Source organism: Ostrinia furnacalis, unplaced genomic scaffold, assembly GCF_004193835.3.
Source record: "Ostrinia furnacalis isolate ACB-3 unplaced genomic scaffold, ASM419383v2 OfSCF7602, whole genome shotgun sequence".
Lineage (NCBI taxonomy): Eukaryota > Metazoa > Arthropoda > Insecta > Lepidoptera > Crambidae > Ostrinia > Ostrinia furnacalis.
This window is the reverse complement of record NW_021137841.1, coordinates 232631-252037: the sequence shown is the minus strand read 5'-3', so window position 1 is coordinate 252037 and position 19407 is coordinate 232631. Positions and strand designations below refer to the sequence as shown.

Below are 19407 nucleotides of genomic sequence, written 5' to 3'. Positions count from 1 at the left end.
CTGAACTATAGTTCCAAAATACTGGACTGTCCTGTCGATGACATTGACAGTGGGGCGCCACCGTCAATACCGGATTGCTGGTTCAGATTTTTGCCATGTTGGAAACCATATAGTTGAACGATGGTAGCGCCCCCCTGTCATTGAGTTTGGCGGGACAGTTCAGCGTGGGTCATCTATACAATATTTTCACTTTGAATGACCCTTATTACCAAACCTGATCTCAATATGGCGCTTTTAGATTATGAACACAAGAACAAAACAAAAATTACTATTTTCATCAAAAAAAAAAACCAAATCGGTGTACAATCAATAAAAGAACCAAAATAACGAAATGGAAACTTGATTTACCTACCTACCTCCTAAGTCTACTAACCACATCAAGGATTATTACATTTAAAATTAATTTGCATGTTGCATTTTTGCTTAATTCTCATTACTACTTCTACTTGATTAGCAATACACAAATACTTCCCAACGTTTCGATTTAATGGTCGCGGGCAGACTGAAAGATGCGCCATGCGGCGACGTCTGCGCGATGAATAATCCTTTTCTTTCACCTACCCGCAGAATTTAACGAGGGAAATGTTTCTAAATAAAACAATTAAATAATTGGCACATTTTTATTGTTGAACAATAAACAATGTATCTCTTATGAATAATATTTTACAAATTCGATATGGAAAATAGAGACCGAATTTTGATATTGGTAACATTTAGCACATTTTTTATTATTCAGGTTCGATTTGCAGTTATTCGTAAATAAATTGTGTTTAATACTCTCGGTTAATTTGTAAAAAAATGTGTTAAATATTACCGTTGAATATGATTTTCTAATTAGGATGACAATAAGCTCATCCTTGTAGTCCCATAGTTGAGCACTAAGAAAAACATTTCTGTCGAACAAAACCAAAAAAATATTGAACGCCAAAGATTTTTTTATAAAAAAAACTAAAATTTTAGTTACAACCATTTTGTAATTTACTCACAAATTATTTCCTATAAGTCAGAATTGAGAGCGCCACAAAGATATAAAAAAAAGACAGAGAAAATAAAAAAATAAATATTTTATGTACAGAATTATATTATTTTTCTTACGTCTCAAACACACTCAGATGGTAAAAAATTTGAAATACTAATCTACTATTTACATACTACTTGCCACGTTAAATAATGAAATAACACAACAATTAACTAGATTTAAAATCAAAAGAAGTACAGTATAAAATTCAGATAAAAAATAACAATAATACTCTGAGGAATGACAGTTCTTATTAAAAAATAAAATAATTGATTTTGTTTACCGATAAAAAATGCAATAATAAATGCAGGAAGACAAAATTTTCAATAACAGTAACATAAAAAAGTTGCATTCAATTCGGTAAACAAAATTGGTAAAAATTGCAATCTCAAGATAAGAGTAACATTATTTAATGTAATATTTGTGACATAGAGGGCAAGCAGTATAGTAATAGACGCTTCATTTACACAGTCACTCCCTTCAGAAGAATTTCTTCGCTTGCGCTTCTTTTCTTTCTCTGAAAATAATAATTTCCACATCAGAATGATGGCCAAATATATTTTTTTAAACATTATTATTTTATTACACAAAAATTAGTAAACATAAAATCACAACCAACTCTTACGACACCCACGAGAAGTGTCTGTGGTCCTATTTTATTCTGCCAGAACCATACAGTTAAAGCAAAGAGAGCTAAGAGCGTCACTCCCTCGTATCAGGCCTCATATTAACTTAGTAGCTTAGACTCAATACTCAATATTTTATTGCATCCATTATGTACTTAAAATTAGAACATTATGGGCCCTGTAGGGCACGGCAATTAGGAGAGAGGAGGACCACCCTAGATCAACCGAAAAATGTATCAGAAGTTAGAGCCTAATAATTTATCATAGCCTATAGCCTCTTATCTTACGATATCCACGAGAAGAGTGTGAGTGGTCATATTCAATCTACGAAAAGCGTCACTCACTAGTATCCTCATATTATCTTAGTGCCTTATAGCCTCTTTATCTTACTATTTCCACGAGAAAAGTGCATGATCAGCATAAAAGGCACCCACTGAAAATCAGTGTATTGGCAGTCACACTGTCAAGATGTTACTGAATGGGTGACCTTATTTGGCAACTTAGTTAAATTTTTTTTTTGAGTATTTCTGTTGCCAGAATTTGTTGTTGCCAAAATAAAGTTATTTTCTTTCTTTCTTTGAGCCTATTTTACTCTGCCAAAACACACAAATAAAGTGAAAAGCGTGACTCACTTGTAGACGGCGTAGAAGAACATTAGCGTGAGCTGCGCCGCCACCACCACCAGAAGCCCCGTCAGGCTCACGCACGACACGTCCTGGCACGACGACATTGGCTGCTGCACCACTTGAGGCGCGTTGGACATCCTGCAAGACACGCAAAAAAATGCAAGTGTAAATAAAAAAAAAGTATAGGTATCAAAATCAAAATCAAAAAAATCAAAATCAAAAATATTTATTCAGTTTAGACCACAAGTGGCACTTATGAACGTCAATAGAAAATAATAAAAAAAGAAAAAGGTAGCCCTTATGGGGCACTTTACATGTCTCCTTATCTTTTGGGCCCTACCAGCGCTTCGAGACAAACATATGGCAAGTGCTGAGAAGAAACGCCGGAACAAACTCAGTCACCACTTATTGCCAGGAATTATCTAACGGTAAGAATAGTCAAATTTAAGTACATCAAATATGTGCAGACTGAACTGCGATCATATAAACTGCGATCTCCAACCCGCCTGCCAAGCGTGGGGATTATGGCAAAACCCTCCACTATAGTGGAGGAGGCTCATAGTCCAGTAGTGGACTGTAAAGGGCTGTTGATGATGATGATAGGTATAAAGTCCAATCATAAACTTCCAATCTTTTACAGTTTTTTTTTCGGTTGTTGGCTTTGCACGGCTTGGGTGTTGCCATTTTTATAGCGTTATCTAGATGTGAAGCACTGTAAAAAATTACATTTAACAAGCCTTTTGAAAAAGTTATTTGATCACGAATGGCGATGTCTATGAATTTTTATTTAAATGTTTTATCATCATACTAATTTTAATGGTAATTCGAAGGTCATTTCACTGCCGATTCTATAGTCACTAGTTCTCATCCGCTGAATGATTGCGATTGTGGTGAACACACAAACAAACACACACATTTCTAACACAGCTTAAATGGAAGGGTTAACGTGAACTACAAATACAGTTGTGTTCAGGTCCTACAAATTACTCATAATATTTGAAAAAAAAAAAAAACTACTTATCAGGGATATTATGTTTTTCGTTTCAGCCGAAAGACGTCCACTGCTGGACAAAGGCCTCCTCCAAGGATTTCCACAAAGACCGGTCCTACGCCGCTCGCATCCAGGCGCCTCCCGCGACCTTCACCAGATCGTCGGTCCACCTAGACTTAGTGGGAGGTCTGCCTACGCTATTACGTTTACCACTAACGATTTTATCTGCTACCTGAGTGTAAGTGCACGAATAATAATATTACTATTACTATAGAAGAGCGGAGCTTCCTAACACAAGCAAAACTGGTTGCTAATGGGAAGCCCCAAATACTTGTATTAAAAAATGTGTAAAAGTTACCGAAATAAACTTTATTATTTATTATTAAATAAACTTTATTATTGATAAGTTGCTGATAAATTGGCCGATCAGAAACCAGGTTAACTTAAAGGGTTGATTTAACAAAAGTTGACATTTCACGTTCTCCTTGACTGCTTATTAAGTATACAGGGTGTTAGGTAAATGGGTATATGAACCGACACTAGCCCATGCTAACATGGTCATATAAATGGTATGGTGAAATCAGAAATTTGATATCATCATTTTAATTTTTTTAATTTTCGTACAAAATTAATTTTATAAAATCAGATTTGTATGAAAAATAAAATAATTAAAATGAAGATATCAATTTTCTGACTTCACCATACCATTTATATGACCATGTTAACATGGGCTAGTGTCGGCTCATATACCCATTTACCTAACACCCTGTATATACTACTATAAAATAAGTCTCACCTCTGCGCCACGCCAGCGACCGACTGTTTGAGCTGGTGCATGGAGTCCCTCATCTCGCTCAGGAACTGCGGGTTGATGGCCCCTGCCGTAGCCGGCGCGCCGCCGCTGGCCGCTATCAGAGCGTCTGATTTACGCGCCACTTCGATTATGAACCCTCTGCGGGTGGGAGTAGAATTTAGTTTGGATTGAGATAACATGTGGTATGAAAATTAAAGAAAAATTGAGAATTTAACAGATACAAAAAAAAAACAAAAAGTAATTAATTATGTAATAAATAAAATATGTCACGACTCTTGTATCAAATAGCTATTTTTTTAAAGGAAAATTAAAATACAAACTCTAAAGACGTGTTGATACCAACAAAACCTACTAACATCAAAAATATATTTCTGTATTGCAATAATGTCACACATGTTCTGGTAAATATAAATATCTTTATCTTTAAATGGCTAAAAGGTATTTTTTTTGTTACGCAACTTCAAGGCTTACAAGATTTTTTTTTCATTGTATGTTACTTTACTTATGTCTTAAGTTTGAAAATTATGAATTCAATCTTCAACATAGAATAAGAACGAAGTAAAAAAAAGATCTATTACAATTACAAACGTCAAAACTTGACAACTTATCCAAAGTCAATGCCTTGGTTGTGAATACAGGGCACAGTAAAAAAAGCAACGACAGTAAAACAATCTAAAAAAAAACGCCGATCACAAAGTCTTTAATTAAATCCAAAGTTAGAGACGCGGTTATGAATACGGGCGTAATGATGGCGGCACTCACTTGAGCTCGGCGATGGTGTTGATCATGATCTGGTTGTTGGCCACCAGCCCGTCCCAGTCGTGCCGCCCGATCGGCAGCGACGGCATCTGCGGGGAAATGACGCTTATTGCGGGTGTATAGGGGTGGTATTGGCGTAGACTATACAGCGTGTAAAGCCATGTATTTGTTACGGTTAATGTGATAAATTGAAAATTATTAATAATAACCGGTTATTATGAATAATTACAGACAGTCGCGGTAAAAGTGATAAATTAATCACATTTAACAGTGATTATTTAATAATTCAACATTTCAACCTTAGTACTAACAAATTTAATAAAAGAGAACAACATCTTGTGTACGTGCTCGTGTACAGCCAAACTTTTGAACGTTTTGATATCATATATTAATATAATTTGGCATAATGAGTTTGGAATGTTTCTTGCATAATATTACTTTTCCATGATGCCTTTAACATAATGTTTTGATTTAAAGTGAAAAATTTAGTTTTATACACACATAAATGACCTCATATTAATCACATTTACCAAATCATGCGGTAATTATTCATAATAACCGGCGATTATTCATAATTTTCACATTTATCACTTTGACCGTAACATATTCATTAGGCAACATTTGTTGATAAACTGTTTATGACTAGTGTGAAACAAGTTTACCATAAACACAGGTTTCTGAAACTTGGCCGTTTACACTTGCTCTCCACTCATAGCGGGGAGCACGGCAACATGTATCATAAACAATGTTTCATCAACTATTTTTACTGACTATTTATAAACTGTTTACAGAGATGATGAAACATTGTTTATGAACAGTTTATAAACAAACGTTGCTTAATGAATACATGGCTTAAAGAATCACGAAGTATGAAACTATCAAAAACAAAAAGTATTTCTGTACATGTACAGTCCGAAGCAAACTTTATGCAGCGGGCGAGTAGGGGCGAAGAAGCCGCCATTAAGTTTGAAGTCGACTGTACCAGGCCTGTTCATCTCCGCGAGTTTACATCGAAAACAAAAAACGCACGATGGCCCACCTACAGGATACTATTCGACAAGGCCTCACATACGAGCGAACATTGACTCACGCACGCGTATTCTTGTGTATGATGGAAGAAAATAAAGAAAATGGTGTACTAAATAATGTGCAGTATTTAAGCCTAAATAATAATAAAAACACAGAATGTATTTTTTTAAGTTGCCTCAAGACACTGAGAGGTAAATAAGTAGTTAATATTATTCATGATAATTCATGCTAAATCATGTATTTCCTCCGCCATTTTCCGCAGTTTGGCACCTCACGTCACATCATTTTACCGAAGTCAGCCCTATAGCTTCGGCGCAGTGCCGATCACTGACGTTTGTCAACAAAATGGTGCTTGACTCTTGAGACAGGACAGACTTAAATTACACCATATAGTTAATGACATTGAGCATACATTTTTTTAAATAGCTTCGCGAAGTAAAACTTCTGTACGTAGTACTTATTATTATTCTGTGACTGTACCTACAATGATTAAGCATATTTATTTTGCCACGGCGAAGGATCGGTGGACATTCTTTATTTGACGCGGGGCACGCGGGCAACGTCGCTCCGCGCGGGAAGGCAGATCACACAGCGTGGTGACGCGCGCGGTATCTGTCGTCCCGCGTACCGCGGCGGAGCGCGGTGCAGTGTGATAATCGCCTTACCTGCGCGGGCGGCTGTCCAGGCGCGGCAGGCTGTATGGGCTGTCCCTGTGTGTGGCTGTATACTGCGCTTAGGAGAGACAGCGAGTTGGTCTGCTTGCCGATCACCTGCAAAAGAGAAGGGAATATGTAATAAACTTCAATGAGGGCTATCGTTTTAGCGCTCACCAGTTAGCGCCACTGTAGAGTAAGGTCCTGTCACTTGCTAGTAGCGAAGACAGTGGCGCCAACTGGTGAGCGCTAAAGTGGTAGGAGGACTATCGTATTTGCACTCATGAAGATGGCGCCACTGTAGAGTAAGGTCCTGTCAATCGCCAGGGGTGCCAACTGCTAAGTATAAAAACGATAGCCCTCATTGAAAATCTTTATTGTGGATAATGAAGCCTCCCCAGCCCGTCTGGTTAGGCCCAGAACAAGAAGTTGAAAGTTTCAAACTGGTCGCGTCATGTGTCTCTCAACGGACGCTATGGCAGAAACTTAGATGCAACTCAAAAGTAACTAGCAGTTGCTGTTTCGTTGCGTTTCACCGTCTGTTCTGGGCCTTAGTGTGGGGAATGTAGGTTCAACCCTTTGCAATGGAGGATGATCACATATTCTAAAAAAATCAATTCGCTGATTACAAATAAAATCTAACTACCGCCCAACCTTGGGGATAGTGCCAAAGGGATAAATTTTCTTTAGGCTCGGTTTCCAACAGCTGCGTGATTGGTGGAATTTGACATATCTGTCAATGTCATGTCAAAAATCCACCAATCATGCAGCATTTGGACCTCGCGTCTACGTATTGCCATCTGGCAGATTTTTTATACGCGATAACCCTCATTTAAATGAAATCTGATTGGTATTCAAAACATTTCTACGCTCTTTTCCGCCTTGTCGGAGACCGGGCCTTACCTGGAAAAAATCTATAATTTTGAAATTATTTTCTTGGAGGAAAGGGCGTTCTCGATCCTTCCTTATGAATGGAGTCCTCAGTGGCGTATTCAGACTCACCTCGTCGACCTTCTTGTTGACGTCACGGAGTGCGTCTTGTAAGGCCATGACCCCCTGCCAGATCAGTTGGAACTAGAATCAGTCGTCTCACCGATTCAAAGAAGAAGATGGTTGATTGGACTCACTCTTGAGCTATGATACCAATCGCACCCTCGTACCATGGCTAGTCAGGGGCCAGGTTCCTCCTGAAAAATGACCCTAAATATCCAAATGCTGATGATGACGATGACTCACCTCGTCGACCTTCTTGTTGACGTCACGGAGTGCGTCCTGTAAGGCCATGACCCCCTGCCAGATTTGTCTGAACTCGCGCTGGCCGTCCGACTCGAACCAGTCGTCGAATTCACTCTCCTTGTCCTTCATCTGGGGAGAGAGAGAGAGAGATATTAGTTTTGCAAGGAGAAAAAATTAGAATAATTGCCTTTAGGTATTGTTCAGTCTGATCTCCAATTACAGTTAAAAAGAAACAATTTTAAAGTAAAAAAGTAGATATGTACTATGAAAACTTCAACAAGCCCTAATATCTAATATCAAGTTATAGTGGACACATGTAAAGGCTTTTTCCCAATATACTGAGCTGTCCTATCTGTGACATTGACAGCGGGGAGCCACCGTCAATACCGGATCGCTGGTTCTGATTATTAAAATAATTAAAATGAAGATATCAATTTATCTGACTTCACCATACCATTTATATGACCATGTTAACATGGGCTAGTGTCGGCTCATACCCATTTACCTAACACCCTGTATAGATGAACGATGGTGGCGTCCCCTTGTCAATGAGTTTGGTGGGACAGTTCAGTTTAGGTCATTTTGAGTCACACTACAAGTCTTGGTGTTTGTAATAAAAATTACTGTAAATAGTAGATTGGCATTAAGATGGTGTCTAAAAGCATGGTGCTTGCCGTGGACTGACCTCGTCGGGGTGGTCCTTGCGGTACTGGTCCTTCTGCTGCTCGAGCTTCTGTTGGTACTCCTGGTACTCGCGGTCCAGCTTCTGCTGCTCGTCCGCGCTGATCTGCTGCCCGCCTGTAATTCAAAATGTTTATTAGTATGCATGCGGGCCTTTTATGGCACTAATAGGCTAGTTGCCTAAAAAAATTTTTTTAGTCCGTAATGTTTAATATCAAAAAATATTGGACACATATATTTTTATTTGTCAATCTAACAAATAATTACATAGTTATGGTGCGTTGATTTTGCGCACGACGTCACAACGTGCGGCATTTTTAAGCAAGCGTTGACGTCACGGGTCTCTTCTTATGAACTTTGGGGCGCTTTATCTCTTTAAATTTTCATTAGTTTGAAAAAGTGAAAAATACGTGTAGAGTATTTTTTGATAAGTTAAATGACGGACTAATTAAAACTCTTGCTTTTTGACCCAGGCAACATCCCCATTCGTCCAAAATATAGCTTACTCTACCCACTTCAAGAAGGATAGTAAATACTCGTAATGGCGCAGTCACACTATGCGGGAAATTGATCGAGACATAGTGTAGACACGCACTACAATTAGTTTCGGTGTGTATCGCCCATACTTCGGTGAGCGTGCTCGCGCTTCGTCTCGGCCAATTTTCCGCATAGTGTAATTGCGCCATAACACTAAATTCAAATGCGAAAGAAACTGTTTGTCTATTATTTTAGACAACACGCGACTAATTTTTTTTCCCCACTCTCCGCATTCAGATTTCGCTTCCGGATTTTATGTGTTATTAAAATTGATTCACAACTCCCTAACTACTAAAGAGGAGCGGAGATTTTGGTGGATTTTTACCTCGCTCATCGCTCCGCCGTCACCTCGCTCAATCTAGTATGTATTTATGTACAGCTATATGTGCCACTGACTTTACTGTGAATTTTATCACCACTGGTATTCAAACCAGGGACAAACAGGTGGTCTAATCACTTACCCTGCTGTTGCGTAGTATGCAAAGAAGTAAGCGGAGAAGCGAACTGTGTCCATATATGAAGAGATAGGTAGCGGAGCGAAGAGAGGAAGTATGCGGAGCGTACTGTGTCTATAGACGCGAAGATAGGAAGCGAAGCGAGAAAATATACGGAGCGGAGATGCGGACTGTGTCCATACACTTGGAGTTAGGTTGCGAGCGCGCGACGAGTAATTTCATATTCTCACTATGTTTCATCGCTCAGTTTCTCCGGTTCCTCTCTCCGCTTTCCAACTCCGCATCTATCTATGCTCCGCTTTTTCGCTCCGCTTCCCAACTCTGATCCTCACTCCACTACCAAGCTCCGCTTCCTCTCTCCGCTTCCCAACTCCGCATCTGCATCTATCTACGCTCCGCTTCCCAACTGATCCTCACTCCACTACCAGGCTCCGCTTCCTCGTTCCGCTTCGTCGCTCCGTTTCTCAGCTCTATTTCTTCGCTCCGCTATATTTTCCATTGATCCTGTTGTGCCCTTTGCCCCCACTGGGAACCAAACTACACTTACCCTGCTGCTGTGTAGTATCTAGCTCTGTTTGCTCGCTCCACTTTTCAGCTTCGCTAAGTCACTTCGCTTCCTGGCTCTACTATTTGTCACACAGCTTTATACTTGCCTAGTGTATATTATAACACTTACCCTGCTGCTGTGTCGTATGCAGTGACGTCGTAGGCAGGTGTATGACGTCATCAAGCACCAGCTACTCAGGAGTGAGGTAGCGGAGTGCAATAAGGGACTAATGCTGAGCGAAGCGCAAACTGTGTCTGTTGTAGTATGTGTATGCGCCACCCTCACACTAACATAAATTAAGGCTATATATTTGACGTTGCTGCGTAAACTGACGCTCACAATATACTCGCATCGCACAGTATACACTCTTTCATTGTGAACTCTCCAGGGCAGTGCTGTGCAATTAAATAACGAATTAATTGGTGTTAAATAAATAATGTGATTTTTTTTATAAATGGACTAAAATACGAAAATTGGTGAAAAATAAAATCGAATAAAGAAGATGAAGAATTTAATTTGAAGAACAAGTGAAATAAATGGAATGTCGGAGAATTTTAAGAAGATCTAAAACTAAGAAAAATGGAAATGCTGGCTGCCGGGCGTAGATGGTGCCAGATGGAGGTTTGGTGATGTGCAGGGCGCTGGGAGAGTTCGAGTCAGATGTTGGTTAATTGCTGGCTGCTGGGAGAGTTCGTGTCAAGGTTCCGGATGCCGTCGGATGATGAAGCTCGCGTTAAGGAGATGAAAGAATTAGCAAGTAATAAATTACGTATTTCTTATATTTTTGAATATAAAAAAAAAATATTTACATTTTAAATACTTAAATAACTAACTTTGTAATTCACATGTGGCCACTGTGTAATTTGTGTATTTTTTTTTTAGAAAATAAGAATTTAACGTAGAAGGGTCAAATTAAGTAAGTAATTTTGAAGTCCGAATAATGTCGAAAATTATAACATTATTAACACATTTTTAAAAATTTATATTAATTTGCAATTTACTTCATCAAATATAAATTTCAATACTTTTAAAAGAAATTGGTTAAAGACTTTATCTATTAATTTGTTCATTGTAATTAATTTTGTTTGCTTAATTAAAATAAATTTTAATTGCAAATTTAATATCACTAATTAATTTTGTTTGCTTAATTAAAATAAATTTTAATTGCAAATTTAATATCACTAGAATAAATTGAAATTATTCATTTTACATATTTTTTTAAATATTCGTTGTCATTGTAATTTTTAGTAGTAACAATAATATTTATGTAGAATCTATAAAAATCAATTAAATTTTAAATTTTAAAATGTGCTGTCTTGTGAATATTGTCTACCACGCGGAGATAGACAGCGGAGCGGAGAGGAAGTAAGCGGAGCGGAGAGGAAGTAAGCGGAGCGGAGTTGCAGTCAGTATTTTTTCTAGTAATTTGATTTCCTCACTCCGCTTACCAGCTGTTTTGTGACTCCGTTTTCTCGCTACGTTTCATCGCTCTGCTTCCCCGCTTCACTCCATTCTGTCCGTCATGTCACTTACCCTGTTGCTGCGTGGTGTGTAGTGACGTCGTCAGCAGGTGTATGACGTCATGGTCGTCGGCCAGCCCGCCGGTGGCGGCCGACAGCCCGAAGTAGCCGCCGCGAGGGAGCACCAGCTACTTAGCTAAAATCCGGTCGCCAAGCAGATATAATTTCGTCCAATGACCCCAAGCTACCCATCCTTATCGCTCGCGTGTAATTAAATTCCTGTCGCGACTGTGCGACGGACGGCCGCAGTGAGTGTGCGAGAGTGACAGCAATATAATACGCGTAAGCAATAAGGATGGGTAGCTTGGGGTCATTGGACGAAATTCTGTGCTAGGCGACCGGACTTTATCTGTCCACAAGAGCGAAAGCATCACGAGCTACTTACTTAGGAGTGAGGTAGCGGAGCGGACACTGTGTATTGCTGAGCGGAGATACAGACTGTGTCTACCACGCGGAGATAGGTAGCGGAACGAAAAAGAAGTAAGCGGAGCGGAGTTGCGGATGTATTTATTCAAGTATTTGATTTCTCCAATCCGTTTTCTCACTCCGCATCTCATCTCCGCTTTCCAGTCCCAATCCTCGCTCCATTACAAAGCTCCGCTTTCCAACTCCGCTTCTCAGCTCCGCATTTATCTATGTTCCGCTTTCCAACTCTGATCCTCATTCCTCACTCTACTACCAAGCTCCGTTTCCTTGTTCCGCTTCTCAGCTCCGCTTCCTCGCTATGTTTCCGTCATATGACTTACCCTGCTGCTGCGTGGTGTGCAGTGACGTAGTAAGCAGGTGTATGACGTCATGGTCATCAGCTAGTCCACCAGTGGCGGCCGACAGCCCGAAGTAGCCGCCGCGAGGGAGCACCACATTCTCGGCGCGGAAACACAGCTCGTAGTCCGCTTCGTTGTTGGTCATGCCTGGAGAGAACAATAAATTAATAGAAAGAAAACACTTATTTTAGTTCGAACATAAAAAAAATTAAACACAGTTTGAATAAGTTAGAGTAGGCGCACCCCGTTGATTTTTAGTTGGCCGATAGTTGTGCCCGATTTTAATTTGTATGAAGAATCGGCCAAATCGAATCGGCGTAGTGTGCGCACTCCCATACATGCCCATACTGATCAACTGCACGTCTAAACTATGAAAAAGTACTCTAAAATGATGTAAAATGGCCACCATTCAGCATGTCATGCTCTGAGGTAGTAAAACCCAGAACATGACGCTGTTATTCTGCGGAAGCCAGCCTTAATAAATATTCTTCAAATCAAATCATTTATCAAGTACTTAGGCTTTTTCCAGGGCGCTTGTACACGTTCCAAATATAGCTTGGGCACCACTTCGGGACAACATATAGGCTGGTGCTGAGAAGTCTTGCTTGGACAATATACACTACGACGTCTAGTCCCAAACTAAGCAGTGTACTATGGGTAACAGTCAACGGATTATGGATATAAACTTCCATTAATACATATCATTGGGCACTACAGTGTTCCATACAGTTGAAAAGTTTGTCTGAATCCATAGGTCACCGTTTCATATCCGGCTCGAAGGACCATGTAGAAAGCATCAAAGGCTGATAGGGTAAAAGCACGGAATATTCGGCATACTGAGTCATAGTCTAATTTAAAGTGCCTCACTTTTCTTGGGCGTGCTTGGTTTCTAGATGTTATAATTCTATGGTTCATAGACTGTAATCAAAACTCTTTATTAGAATGTAGGCCATTTTCAAGGCACCTATACACATCCCAATTACATCTTGCCCTACCATTTCATTACAACATTATCGACTGATGCTGTAAATGACGGAAGCTCACTATCGTGAGTACTCACCGTTGTGGAAGTATACAGTGAGCGTGTTGAGATAGTACTCGATGCGAGCGCGCGTCGGGAACGGCTTGTTTCTGAAGTCTCGCAGGCAGCCCGACAGCAGCTGAGTGGATCCGTCGCTGCAGAAAAATGTAAATAACCCATTATTGTTTTTTTTCGCACTCGGGAGGTGGAGCGAACTAAACATTGATGTCATGTATTTTATAATATGTTAGTCTATTTAAGTTTACTGTATTGTAGTTGTTTTTATGTGTATTACATTAAAGTGGGTTACAATATTAGCAAAAAAATTAATTTACTGTTAAAGTTCCGCACTATACTGACAGCTTGAAACAGCTAGTATTGTTCGCTTCAAACTGCGACTGTGTAGTATTTCTAAGTACACACATACACGGAAGTCACGGAACAGCTCGAGCGTGCGGGCCTAAGCCATATTTTATAAAGTAGTTTTTTTTTTCAAATAAATGCTCCTTCCTTACCTCTTGTGGTCAAACACCTTAGTCCCATCGTTGAGCACGGCCATGATGTATGGGTTGTTATGCTTGTTGTCGTTGTCGAAGGAATCAAAGATGAGCGCCAGCCCGTTCCAGCGGTCCGAGGAGCCGAAGACTTCGCCCGTGTAGTCGCCGCGTTGCGTCGTGTACCAGAATGCCTGGAGATCACGGACGTGACATTAGGTTATATTGGGAATAGAATCTTATAATAAAAAAATAGTAAGACACGGGTTTTAACGCGACATTTATTAATGAGTTAAATTATGTACTCACGGCTTGACGTTTCGGCTGCGATGCTGCAGCAGTGGTCACAAGATGAAACGTCAAGCCGTGAGTACATAATGTAACTCATTAATAAACGTCGCGTTAAGACCCGTGTCACGTGTCTTATTATTTTTATTGAAATGGAACGCGAAAGTTTAAAATATTATAGAATCTTATAGTAATAGTTCACTACAATAAGTGGTAGAAGATGAGCGCTAGCATGTTCTAGCGGTCGGAGCAGCCGAAGACTTCACCCGTGTAGTCGCCGCGTTGAGTTGTGTACCAGAATGCCTGGAGATCACGGACGTGACATTAGATTATTCGTTCGTTTCAACAGAGTTCCATCCACTGCTGGGAAATGGCCCGTGTGCTGGACAGGTCGTAGAAATGAATGCCATTAGGGCAAAACTATTTTAGAATCAGTTAATATTGGGATATACGATATTTCACTACAACAAGAGACAGAAGACTGGAATGTTCCAGTTCCCGTTTCAGTGCTCCGATTTTTTAAAGCCTGGAGATCACGGACGTGATACACCTACGGTGCAACTGCTTAGGGTTCGATGCGCTAGATTATAAGATGATGTTGCGAGTGACAATTCACTAGGGAACTAACAGGGAAGGGCAACTGCTCCTCCTCTTAAACTAAGAATCTACCTTGGCTACCTTTTAATAGGGAAGTATACCATTGTCTGGTACACCATATTGGAGCTAAAGAGAGTCCTTTTTATATGTCTAGGGTCCCCAGTACTTACTAGACCGTCGGCTCCTATCCTGCCTCGTCCGGTGACCTTGAACATCACGTCTACCTCCCACCAATCAAACGACAGCGGGTGCTTGGACCAGATGGCGCCCTTCTGGCTGCGCATGGACGGAGCCAGCCGCACGCTCTCTCCCTTGTATGCCCAGGGTCCCCAGTACGTTAAAGACTCCCTCACTCACAAAATAATATGCCCCCTTCCCTGGCCCAGAAGCTAGGTATGTCAAAGTCAGGACCGTATGTGCCCTGATGACCGTACTATTGGAACTAAAAGAACACTTATACGTCCAGGATCCAAGTAGGTTAAGCTGTGTCAGTACTCACCAAACACTTGCCCAGAAGCTGGATACGCCCCGTCTGTCCTCTGATATCAGACTATTGGAGGGAACTAAAGGGACACCCTCTTAAATGTCCAGGGTTCCCTTTATGTAAAAGGAGTACTCACCAGGCCAGGCCGTATGTGACTTAATCTTAGAACTATTGGAGCTAAAGGGACTCTCCTAAATGCCCAGGGTCCCCCTTATGTTAAAGGCAGAAAGTGTGCTCACCAGCCCGTCGGCTCCTATCCGGCCCCTCCCGGTGACCTTGAACATCACGTCCACCTCCCACCAGTCGAACGACAGCGGGTGCTTGGACCAGATGGCGCCCTTCTGGCTGCGCATAGAAGGAGCCAGCCGCACGCTCTCACCCGACGCGATCGCATCTGGAATGGGGTAGAAGGAAGTTCATTTGAGAACATTAGGATCTAAGGTTTTACTATGTACTATCGGCAACAGTGTTAACTGCCTATTGCAGGTCATAGTGTCTTGTTCTATCGCAAAGAATCACCATTTGATGAGAGCGAGAGAAAAAACGGAAATGGATAGTTAACAGTGTGGCCGTGTGTACAAACCGATCGAGCTGACTGCGCAACTCGTTGGAATGCGACTCTCTCTCTCACTTATCTGCACACCTGCCTGCGTTCGCCCCATCTGTACTAGAGCGTCGATCTGACATCACGGTCGCGACGTGCGCAGTTAACTTGATCGAGTTGTAGAATTCCATTACATTTTAACTTAGTTCGGCTGAAAATTATTGTTAAAATGTTGCGTTTGAGGGCTGTTTTCGTGATTTATCATATTACAACCTTTCGATGTCAAGACATTCGCTCGCTGCGTCCAGCATTTGACACAGCGTTTTCGCTGCCGTGACATTCGATGTAGCAACTTTCGATGTCACGTAGGTACGTGACGCAAGGAACCCTCTAACTATTTGGATCTGATTATTTTGTTATTTGGAGAAAAAACTTGATAAAAGTTAATACATTATTTATTAAACTATATTTAATACACTCATTATCTTTTACAAGTATAAACAGACATTTTAAAATAAATAAAATAGTTTTATTTGCGTTTTTAATGGGAATATTATCACAAACGTCAGTTTTATGTTATGCTGTAAAAGTCGTCAAGTATCTGATAGATAAGCTAATCAGTGGCGTTAAGGGAGCCGGTTTACAACTTAACACCGGATTAGCAGGCAGATAAGTAGTTTATATTGTTTTATTGAGATTAACTTAGTAGTTATACTAGAAGAAGCTTTGAGATGGTATCTATTATTTTAGAAAAAGATGTTTCAAGTTCAGTGGCAACAAAAATGCATTTTATTTGGTTACTGAAAGTCAATCCTTTATTATAACTTAGCTACATCAAGTTTGTCCAAGACACTGCTGGTAGTAATGTAGTGGAGGACGGACCACGGACTAGGTAGTGTGGACAGGCCCCCCACTAGGTGGACTGACGATCTGGCGAAGGTCGCGGGAAGTGCCTGGACGCGGTCAGCGCAGGACTGGTAGTTATGGAAATCCTTGGGAGAGGCCTTTGTCCAGCAGTGGACTTCCTTTTGTCGGAAACGGACAAACGAATATGTGCTACTTTGTTACAAAATCGTAGTCTAATGTCCTGTTAACTGTAATGAGATCGGATCAAGGAAAAACAGCATACAAACAAAATCAATTTTCCTATTTAACTAATTAATTCAGGCACTATTCATATAAAATATCAAATTAAATACGATTGTGATAACACTGCACAATCAGGAATCAGTTCATTAAAATATTTATTGGATAATATTAAACGTTAATATGCAATCACCTTCAAACTATGAAAACTCTTACTTTACCTTTCAATTCTCGATAGTCATGCATAAAAGTATTACGCTGTAAGATATGCTACATCGATGTAATTTACACTGTTATGCTAAAGATGTCGACTGAACTATAGTCGATAGTGTTTCAATTTGTCTTGGTCTATACTAATTCTGTTCGTTCCACTTTAAATTTTATTCGCAAGTGTTAAGTCCTATTTTGCTTTATGAGTCACTTTGTGACATACTTTTCGTTAATGTGGAGTGAATATTTTAATTTCTTGCTGACGTTTTAGTATTGTATTTTAAAATAGTAATGCATTAAAGCTAGGTAAAATTTATGCTTTATGTAACATGCAATACAATATTTTGAAGGATTTTTTAAAATAAGATAATGAGACAAACTCTCTCTCTAGCATTTGATCATAGAATTGGGGGATTAAATAATTCCAACCAATTATTTTAGTGGAGTAGTTTAAATGGTGAAGGCCAAATCATCAAGCTTTTGTTAAATTAGAAAAGGTGATGAATGATCTGTTAATGATGATTGCAAAAAACAAAAGACATTAAATTTTATGGTCACATGAAAACAGGTTTGTTAAGTACACTTTAAAAATAATTACTCAAAATACGTACACATTATTGTTAAAACCATTACTTACTTCTTGTTATAGCGATTTAATTTTAAAACCTTGTTTTATCTTTTATTGACTCGTAAAATAATTAGATCAGGAAATAGTTATGAAAACAATGGTGATAAGAGATAAGAAGCACATGGAAATAAGAATTTATTAAATAGTTCAGAAAGACAAATTATATTAACATTTGATAACCAATAAGAAGCGAATCTGACAATACTTTGCTCTGCATGTCTTAGGCCATTGCTCTTCATTTTCTCTTTTTTATGTTTTGAGCTTGAAACACAAGGAAGGTAATACATACAGGAGTTTAAAGCTACATTTTGGCAAAATTATGCATGTTCCAGAGTGGACCTATTCAACGTAATAAATCAAAATACAAAGCACTTTTACACGTCCCAATATTAACCCTACCACTGCTTCGGGACAATAATATATGGGCCAGTGCTGAGAAGAAGCAGCGCAAGAAACTCAGTCACTATTGTCAGCCTCCTTTTCAAGGTTTTACAGTCTTTAAAATATACAAATTATAGTCATAAGTATTGATGCGAGCTAGGTAGTTAAACATTCCAAACATTTTTATCTTTTATATAATCATCAACTTAATAGTAGCCCTTTTTTATTAAGGTGCTTTTGATATGTGTTTTAAATTTATGAATGGGAAATTCTACAACAGTTTGTGGTAATTTATTGAAAAGTTTAATACACCTGAATGAATCACCAATCTTGTGCAGTCTGAAATTGGAACGGCAAGTTTATTTTTGTTTCTTGTATTGAACTTATGTAAATCACTCTTGCTAGTTCTAGTAAATATAAAGAAGCAATTTCATAGTCGATTTGAAAATTTGCAGCAACGGATTTAGTCTCTGGTTGATTAGTTGATACATATTTTTCCCTGATGCCTACCAAAATAACCCTGTATCATGACATGCCAGGCCACCCCTGAAAAATGACCCTGGATACGCCAACGGGTAAATGGGGAAATGCTAAAATTTAATATTTGCATTATTAAAATGTGAAAGTATTTTTCTTGAATTTCGCCATCGTCATATGCTGGGAAATTAATACAGGGTTTAACCTACATTAAAGACATTAATTCAGGTCAGCGACAACATTTTTGAATTCCTTAATTTCACAGTTCACGGCATTTTCATTTGCCGTCGTGGAACCAAAAACACGATTTTTGACAATTACCACATCTACCTGTCTCTTTCACACACGAGAAAACCCCAATCTAGCCACCTCTTTCTCACATGACAGATTTCACTGACGTGTCGCTGTCATCCCAAGTTGGACCGTAACAACAAATTGTTTTATCATTTTTATTCTATTTTTATAAATTAAAATGCACATTTTGCACATCTGAGCAAACGCCTATTAGTTTTACAGTTCGTAAAACCCAATTACCGAGCCCCAGTCAAGGGATTTTAATAAGAAAAGAGTTTATACTCACTGCCACCATACTCCCAGAAAGGAACTGATCCATCTTTTTGTGCTAAATAAGGAGGCTTGAAAGAATATTTGTATTCAAATCGTCTATGCACTGATTGTGTGTTTACAAACACTAATATGCAGGATATTGTCGATAACACTAATAAATTATTTAACGCAGACATCGCGACCACGAATACACCACACACGTCAAAAAATTTGTTGATCGGTTATAGTGATGTACCTCATGCATTTGACAAGCGACAGACTATAAAAAACCGGTATCCATGTGCGAAAAATTGAGCTCATTTTGCTGAGCTCCACGTCTTGCTTATGATAGTTATGATGCACAACTCTGTTTGCAATATAGCTATTGAAAATGA

General features: G+C 39.3%; 1 protein-coding gene across 3 annotated transcripts; it reads right to left on the bottom strand.

The window, feature by feature from the left end:
- Positions 1 to 607: 607 nt before the first annotated feature.
- ergic53 (lectin, mannose binding protein ergic53) lies at positions 608 to 19268 on the bottom strand. Of its 3 annotated transcripts, none has more exons than XM_028322140.1 (13): positions 19047 to 19268; positions 15403 to 15534; positions 14827 to 14849; positions 13793 to 13965; positions 13317 to 13432; positions 12239 to 12403; positions 8438 to 8550; positions 7753 to 7881; positions 6529 to 6633; positions 4838 to 4923; positions 4058 to 4213; positions 2277 to 2408; positions 608 to 1535 (listed from the first exon to the last, which is right to left on the bottom strand). In XM_028322140.1, the coding sequence occupies exons 1-13, from the start codon at positions 19207 to 19209 to the stop codon at positions 1499 to 1501; spliced, it is 1530 nt and encodes a 509-aa protein (XP_028177941.1). In that variant the 5' UTR covers positions 19210 to 19268; the 3' UTR covers positions 608 to 1498. The 3 variants fall into 3 exon arrangements, with proteins under 3 accessions (XP_028177941.1, XP_028177940.1, XP_028177939.1); XM_028322139.1 differs by lacking the exon at positions 14827 to 14849 and adding an exon at positions 7519 to 7569 and having other exon boundaries at positions 7804 to 7881; positions 15380 to 15534; positions 19047 to 19266; XM_028322138.1 differs by lacking the exon at positions 14827 to 14849 and having other exon boundaries at positions 15380 to 15534; positions 19047 to 19266.
- Between the last annotated feature and the right edge of the window lie 139 nt (positions 19269 to 19407).

Coding starts and splice junctions, on each gene's coding strand:
- ergic53 (XM_028322140.1), bottom strand. CDS start 19,209: ATGTCTGCGTTAAATAATTTATTAGTGTTATCGACAATATCCTGCATA. Junction 13,433..13,792: donor AAGGTGTTTGACCACAAGAG/GTAAGGAAGGAG, acceptor ATTTTTCTGCAG/CGACGGATCCACTCAGCTGC. Junction 12,404..13,316: donor CACTGTATACTTCCACAACG/GTGAGTACTCAC, acceptor TGTTCTCTCCAG/GCATGACCAACAACGAAGCG.